The 8,119-nt window shown below is 45.4% G+C and overlaps 1 protein-coding gene and 1 non-coding gene across 2 annotated transcripts; one reads left to right on the top strand and one right to left on the bottom strand.

Moving 5' to 3' along the window:
- Positions 1 to 6,373: 6,373 nt before the first annotated feature.
- On the bottom strand, positions 6,374 to 7,810 carry LOC111831570. Its single transcript, XM_023786226.1, has 2 exons — positions 7,037 to 7,810; positions 6,374 to 6,946 (listed from the first exon to the last, which is right to left on the bottom strand). The coding sequence occupies exons 1-2, from the start codon at positions 7,808 to 7,810 to the stop codon at positions 6,374 to 6,376; spliced, it is 1,347 nt and encodes a 448-aa protein (XP_023641994.1).
- Positions 7,482 to 7,588, top strand: LOC111831578. Its single transcript, XR_002834666.1, has one exon. It is a non-coding gene; the product is annotated as a small nucleolar RNA R71 (small nucleolar RNA).
- Positions 7,811 to 8,119: the final 309 nt, after the last annotated feature.

The following is an 8,119-nucleotide window of genomic DNA, read 5'->3' as shown; positions in this document are numbered from 1 at the left end:
CTTCATCGCTTCCTCACCATCTGTTATGTAGAGAGCCTCTGCAGGGGGAGTAAACTCAATGTTGCTTCCTTCGAGTATCCTAGTGAAAGCAATACAAGGAAGCAAAAATCGCACGTCACCATGCGCAGGGTGAGTGAAGTAGTACATATATAACCCGTTGCGTTTCTCCCAATGCAACCATTGAGCTTGCCTCAAATTCTGAATGTCGATGAATCTCGGGGCAATAGGCTCTGAACTCAGCGGGACGCTACAAGCTTCTAAGATGACTGTCACCAACCCTCCCATACACATAACTCCCTGAGTTCTGCAGCTGCTCAGCTTCAGTACCCAAGTTTTGTAACTGAGTAGCTGGTGCAACAGAGTGAACGAGGGGGATGTACCAGTCGTATCACCTCGCAGTAGTGTCCCATCTACTGCTGTTAACAGGAGATCTTTGAGTGCAAGATCAATCATCTCCAGCTCCCCGTTGATCAGTGTCCCTGTTGTCTCCCTCGCGAAGAACACGTTTGCAATTGACCGATGGAAGTAGCGGATAACAGGACTTCTGATGTGGTTGCTCTTGGTCCTAGATGAAGCAAACTTCTTCTCATTCCCAATCGTTTCCCAAAGAGCCAACAATTAATCTCTATCAATCCTTTGCCCAGTCCCTGTTCCATTAGGGAATCCAAACAAACCTTCCAGCTCTCTGATGGTCAGCAGATAATCATGATCATGGATGGTGAAGGTGATGTATCCCAATTCTCCATCCGACTCTATGTTTGGATCATCCTCATAAAGATGTATGGCAAGCGTAGAGAGGAACTGAATTGTCTCCTCTCGGTATGCATTTCGCGGACTAGTCATGAGTGTGCTGAGATGACAATGCTCGAACATATACTCGACATCACTCGAGATAGCTAGCTCATCCATCGTCTGCTGGCAAGGGTACCTCGTGCCCTAAAACTCATGCTGCTGAAACAGCTTGTAATACTCTCCTGGGGCTAACCACTTCTCTGCCTTCTTCTTCTGCACTGACTTGCGAGCTGGGACAGGTGGATGCTCTTCAAGCTCATAATCACTATCATCATCCTGCAACTCCATTGGTTTCTTACCCGAAGACTTAGCTCTGCTTCTTGCCTGAGAAGGACCAACACCAGACGCTCTCTCATATGCAGCTTTCTTCTTCTCCATATAGACCATGGACATAGACTGAGGAGATGCACGCTCAGTTGGTTTACAACCATACTTCTCACGCATTTCATGCAACAAATCTCTTGACATTTTGAAACTGAAACAGTTGAAACTCAAAGCTAAAACTTAGCTTGTTAGTGTGCCAAATATCAAGATAAAATAGCCAATTTATATAGAGAAATGCAAAGGGAAGTAACACTTCGCTAATTTATCACTTTTGCACTTCTCAGTCGAGTGACCTATCTAAAGCATACGCGCGTCGAGTGAGAGGTGAAAGTGAAGGATCGTCGTGGAGACGCGCGTCGAGTGAGACTGCGCGTGGATAGCATCAATGACTTCTTGTGATATCTCCGGTGGTCGGGTGGCGGAGCGGAACGAGTGAGAGTAAACCCGATTGTGAAGGCGGAATCCGTGAACTACAGTCGAGTGAGGTCTAGTGGTAGTGGTTCCGTCGAGTGAGAGTAGTGAAGGCGGTCGAGTGAAATATGAGGTTGCTCCAGTGAGAACCGTGTAGGCATCCGGTGGTAACAAGGTGCGTCGAGTGAGCAACTCCGAGTAGTACAATCGCGTGAGGTGAATCCGTAGTTCAAGTGAGGAGGTGATTGAGCTAGTTCCGTCGAGTGGTGAGGAACGGGATGGTGGCTGGAGCGACTTGTCGGTGCGCGAGTGTGGATGCGCTGGTGGAGTGAGGAGGTTGCAAAATCCTTCAAATTCAGTCGAGTGAGGAGGTGACGGAGCTTGCTTGGCCGGTAGAGTGGGCTGAAATCCGACGAGTCGAGCGAGAGTTTTACCGTCGAGTGGTGTGCGCGTCGAGTGAGGGTGAGCGGATGGTGAGAACGGGTCGCGTGAGCCTCGGTGCTCGAGTGAACCCGGTCGAGTAAGGAGGTTGCTTCGACGGCGTGACTCGAGACGTTGGGTCGAGTGGTAGCTGTGAGGTTGAGTGAGGGTGAGCGGATGGTGAGAAGATCGGGTCAAGTGAGAAAGATGAGAGAAAAATGTGAGAAGTGGTGAAGGAGATCGAGTGAGATTATGTGAGGTCGAGTGAGTGGTGGGAGTGAGGATAAGATATGTGTGGTTTGGTTGTGTCGAGTGAGATGTTCACTGAAGCATGTTCGATTCTGTATCTCCTGCTCACTCATATCTTTAAAATCCTGAACAACACAAAACCAAAAACAAAAATCAAAAACACAAAAAATTCTAGGCAGTATGTACAAGGATACCTTTGGGACTTCCTCCCAAGTGAGCTTGTTTAAAGTCACTAAGCTTGACTGTTTATGCCTTTTAGGCTTTGGGAGGCTCATAGAGAGGTATGGAGGACCCCTCTGGTGTCTCTTGATCAGCTAGGTAACGCTTGACACGTTGACCGATCACAGTGAACTCGCTGCCATCCTTGTTCAGGAGAGTGATTGCACCAAATGGCAAAACACCCTTGATTTCAAACGGTCCAGACCATCTAGATTTGAGCTTTCCAGGAAACAGCTTAAGTCTGGAATCGAACAGCAAGACGTGATCTCCAGCCTTAAGCTCCTTAACAACAATCCTCTTGTCATGGAAAGCTTTGGTTCTCTCCTTGTAGATTTTTGAACTTACAAAAGCATCAAGTCTGATTTCCTCAAGTTCATGGATGTCAAGAACTCTCTTAGCCTCGGCTGCATCAATGTCCAAGTTCAGAAGCTTGATAGCCCAAAGCGTCTTATACTCAATCTCCACAGGGAGATGACATGCTTTACCGTACACCAACTGAAAAGGCGTCCTTCTTATTGGTGTCTTGAAAGCTGTTCTGTACGCCCATAGAGTATCATCCAACTTGGTAGACCAATCTTTTTTCGAAGCCCCAACAACTCTTGACAAGATTCCTTTTATCTGCTTGTTGGAGACCTCCACTTGTCCACATGTCTGGGGATGGTAGGCTGTAGACACCTTATGCTTCACACCATATTTCTTCAACATGCTTTCAAAAACTTTGTTGATGAAGTGTGTACCACCATCACTGATCACTGCTCTTGGTACTCCATACCTGGGAAAGATAATGCTCTTGAAGAGTTTCAGAACAACCTTGTGATCATTGGTGGGACTTGCAATGGCTTCAACCCATTTTGAAACATAATCGACTGCAACCAGAATGTAAACGTTGCCATTTGATGGAGGGTTGAACGGTCCCATGAAATCAGTTCCCCAAACATCAAAAATTTCTACTTCCAAAATCGGGTTCTGAGGCATCTCATTCCTTCTATTGATGTTACCGATCCTCTGGCAAGCGTCACACTTGGTGATGAAACTGTTTGTATCCTTGGACAACGTTGGCCACCAAAGGTCTGCTTGTAGAACCTTCTGAACTGTCTCGAATGTAGCGAAGTGTCCTCCATATGCGGATCTATGACAGTGCTCAAGTACTCCCTGCACTTCTCCTTCTGCTATGCATCTCCTAAACAGCCCATATGAACCTCTCTTGTACAAGTAAGGTTCATCCCAGAAGTAGTGGTTGACATCTCTGAAAAACTTCTTTTTCCTATAAGGATCCATGTCTGCATGAATCTCTCCACAGACCTTGTAGTTCACCACATCCGCATACCAGGGCATACTCTCTGAATTGACTGCTAGACATTGAAGCTCCTTCATATCCATTCCTGTTTGATGCATCTTCTTGCATATCTCAACAACCATACGATGTTCTTCAGGCATAGAGCCATCAATAGGGACTGGATATTCTATTCTCATTCTGGACAGGTGATCAGCAACACCGTTCTCTATCCCCTTCTTATCAACAATCTCCATATCAAACTCCTGGAGTAGAAGTATCCATCTCAGCAGTCTCGGCTTGGTATCCTTCTTGGAGTATATATGCCTAAGCGAATCATGGTCTGTGTAGACTACAACTTTTGATCCTACCAAGTAACTTCTGAATTTCTCAAACGCAAAGACTACAGCTAAGAGCTCTTTCTCTGTTGTTGCATACCTCCCTTGTGTCTCATCAAGGGTTCTGCTCGCATAGTAGATGACATGCAGTTTCTTCTCTATTCGCTGCCCCAACACAGCCCCTACTGCATAATCTGAGGCATCACACATAATCTCAAAAGGATGATCCCAGTCTGGAGCTTGGACTATTGGTGCTGAGACTAACGCTTCCTTGATCTTGTTGAAAGCTTACAGACAGCTCTCATCAACAACAAACTCGACCTCCTTTCACAGCAGTCTTGTAAGGGGTCTTGCAATTTTTGAGAAGTCTTTGATGAATCTTCTGTAAAACCCAGCATGCCCAAGGAAACTCCTTATATCCTTGACTGACTTGGGAGGCTGAAACTGCACCATGACCTCAATCTTTGCCTTATCAACCTCAATCCCTTTCTCTTATACCTTGTGTCCAAACACTATCCATTCGTTCACCATGAAGTGGCACTTCTCCCAGTTGAGCACTAGGTTTGTCTCCTCACATCTTGCTAATACCCTGCAGAGATTCAACAAACATGAGGAGAAGGAGGAGCCATACACGGAAAAATCATCCATGAATACCTCCACCATCTCCCTCTATCAAATCCGAGAATATAGAGGTCATACACCTCTGAAATGTTGCAGGTGCATTACACAAACCAAAAGGCATGCGTCTGTAGGCAAATGTGCCATAGGGACAAGTGAAAGTAGTCTTTTCCTGATCATTTGGGTGGATAGGAATTTGGAAAAATCCGCTATACCCATCAAGGAAACAGTAGTAGGGATAATTGGCTAATCGTTCTAACATTTGATCAATGAAAGGAAAAGGAAAATGATCTTTCCTAGATGCAGCATTCAGTTTTCTGTAATCAATGCACATTATATGTCCAGTGATAGTCCTATTGGGGATCAATTCATCTTTTTCATTTTTTATCACTGTAATTCCCCCTTTCTTGGTTATGCAATGTACTGGGGATACCCAAGTACTATCAGAAATAGGATAGATAACCCCAGCATTCAACAGTTTAAGAATTTCTTTTTTCACAACTTCCTTAAGGTTAGGATTCAATCTCCTTTGAGGTTCAATACTAGAGTATGATTCATTTTCCAGATTAATCCTATGCATGCAGAGAATAGGTGAGATCCCCTTGATATCATATAAGGAATAACATATGGCCCTTCTATATTTTCTAAGCTCAGTGACTAGCAACTCTAATTCCTCATTACTCAAGCTAGCATTCACAATGACAGGATAAGTAGAGTTGGATCGAAGGAATACATACCTCAGTCCTGAGGGTAGCGGTTTGAGCTCAACCTTGGGAGCTTTTAACTCTGACCAGTCATCATCAGCCGCATTGACATGGTCAACAGCAGGGTGAGTGATCGGGCTGCCACTGACTTCCTCCTCTACTGAGCATACATCCTTGACAAACTTATCCAATTCCTCAAAACGTTCTGAATCATCAGTTGCCTTGTAGGTATCCAGTAACGTTTCGTAGACCTTTGTCTCAGCATGAAGAAATCCATCTGATCCATTCTTTGTCAATGCTGTCTTGAGATGATCCTCCTTAGCAAGTTATTTTAAAACCTCATCAGCTAGCTGATCCATCTCCTCTATCTAGAACACCTTGCCATTGATTGGTGGTTTCTTCATAGACTCCTTGATGTCAAATGTCATCTTGAAATCTTCTCCCAAGCATAGGTCTATCTTTCCCTTCTTAACATCAATGATAGCTCCAGTAGTGGCTAGGAATGGTCTTCCAAGAATCAGGGGATTCTTAGGCTCTTCATCCATTTCCAAAACAACAAAATCTGTAGGGACTTCAACAACACCAATCCTTATTGGTAAGTCTTCCAAAAGTCCATGCGGGAGCCTCACTGACCTGTCAGCTAGAATGAGAGATATGTTGCATGCCTTGTATCTTGTGAATCCTAAACGCTTAGCCACAGACAATGGCATAAGACTCACAGAAGCTCCAAGATCACATAGGCATCTGCTGAAAGATAGGGGGCCTAGTGAGCAGGGTAGAGTGAGGGATGCAGGATCCTTAAGCTTCAAGGGAGTGATCTTCTTCTGGATAATGGCACTGCATTCATGACTCAATATCACCATGCCCTGGATTTCTTTTGTTCTCTCCATAACCAAATCTTTGAGGAACTTCTGATAAGGAGGGACAAGTGCGAATGTATCCAGCAATGGCATTCTCAACTCAATCTCTCTCACTTGCTTTTCAAATAAAGCCTTATACTTCTCAGCTTGCTGCTTTTTGAATCGTCATGGAAATGGTAGAGGTGGTTTGTATGGTGGGGGAACGTATCTCGCAGGCTTATCCTTTGATGCTGCAGGTGTTTCAGCATGTTTCTCAGCAGGTTGAGAAGCTTCTTCAGGTACGACTTCTGATTCTTCCAAAGGAACACCCGGATCTTCATTCTGACATACATCCTCCCCTTCCAAGTCTTCACTGTCCTCAGTGACTACAACAGGTCCTTGTCTGGGAGGCAAGTTTTTACCGCTTCTCAGCGTGATGGCATGAGCAAACTCCTTAGGATTCTGAACATCTTTTCCTGGAAGTTGGCCAGGCTTTGGGGTAGAAATAGAAGCAGTTTTACCCTCCATATACTTGATCTTGGAATTCAGAGTCTCAATCTTCATGTTCAGATCATTGTATGAGCAGTCCAATCTCTGAGTCAGCTCAGCAAACTTCTTAGCATTGTCCATGGAGCCACTTGCTTGTCCCTGTAGGAGTTGCTGAACCATGTTTTTCATGTCATGGTCTGGTGCTGTTGGAGGCGGAGCATGTTGAGGTTTGAATCTTGGTGGTGGTCCTGCTGGAGGTTGGTAACTTTGCTGAAATTGTTGTTTGGGCACATAACCTTGGTTGTAGGGCACAAATGGTTTGTTCTGCCTCTGCTGCTGCTGTTGTGGAGGTGGATAAACCTGATCCTGGGGATTTGCAACATTGGTGCTCCTATAAGACAGATTGGGATTCTGCTTATAAGGATGGTATCCCTTATTGTATCCACCTTGGTTCTGCACATAACTTATCTCCTCATATTGTTCTCCCTCCCCAATCAGAATCTGGAAAGGGTCGTCTTCAGAGACGAAATGGATGTTCCTCTGTTGGCTCATCAATAGCTTGTCCAACTTATCATTCACAGCTTTCATCTCCTTCTTGTACTTCTCATCAAGATCTGTGCTTGCCCTGATGGTTCTATCATAATCTTCATTGTAGTTGCCATCAGATTGGGATAGGTTCTCAACAAGCTCCCAACCTTCGTCGACGTCCTTGTTCAGAAAGTTGCCATTGCTGGCAGTGTCAAGCAACATCCAGATCTTTGGGAGAACACCCCGGTAGAGAGTACTGAGGAGAGACTCCTTGGTGAAACCATGGTGGGGGCACTGAGACTGATAACTTTTGAAGCGTTCCCAGGCTTCACAAAGCGTTTCTCCATTCTTCTGAGTGAACCTAGAGATCTCATTGCGCAGACGTGCAGTTCTAGAGTTGGAGAAAAACTTGGCAAGAAACGACTGCTTGCATTGATCCAAAGAAGTGATAGATCCTGGAGGAAGAGTTTTCTCCCATTGATTAGCTTTGTCACCCAAAGAGAATGGAAAGACACGTAGCTTGAGACCGTCCTCGCTGACCCCATTGATCTTGGTGAGACTGCAGAGACGATCGAACTCATCGAGGTGATCCAGGGGGTCTTCCATAGGCAGACCATGAAATTTATTCTTCTGGACCATGGAGATCAGACCACTCTTGATCTCAAAGTTGTTGTTCGCCACGGCTGGATGCACTATACCCTGACGATGGGTATGGTTGCGTGGAGCATCACCAGCTCCAATCCGTGTAGGTGCCCGTGGTAGGGGTGGGGGTGGTGGTTGAATGTTTTCCGTCTCCACTTGGGGTGGTGTAACTCTGTTCCGTTGCAGGTACCAAGCGATCAATACGGTCGGAGGGCTGGAACAAGTTCTCTGTGCCTTGCGACCGTGTGTGCATTCAACTCAAATCAGCTTATC

Source organism: Capsella rubella, unplaced genomic scaffold (assembly GCF_000375325.1).
Source record: "Capsella rubella cultivar Monte Gargano unplaced genomic scaffold, Caprub1_0 scaffold_91, whole genome shotgun sequence".
NCBI classification, from domain to species: domain Eukaryota; kingdom Viridiplantae; phylum Streptophyta; class Magnoliopsida; order Brassicales; family Brassicaceae; genus Capsella; species Capsella rubella.
Note: the sequence above shows the minus strand (reverse complement) of the source record. Positions and strands in the feature narration are given on the sequence as shown.

Coding starts and splice junctions, on each gene's coding strand:
- LOC111831570 (XM_023786226.1), bottom strand. CDS start 7,810: ATGGAAGACCCCCTGGATCACCTCGATGAGTTCGATCGTCTCTGCAGT. Junction 6,947..7,036: donor TTGCAAATCCCCAGGATCAG/GTTTATCCACCT, acceptor CAACAATTTCAG/CAAAGTTACCAACCTCCAGC.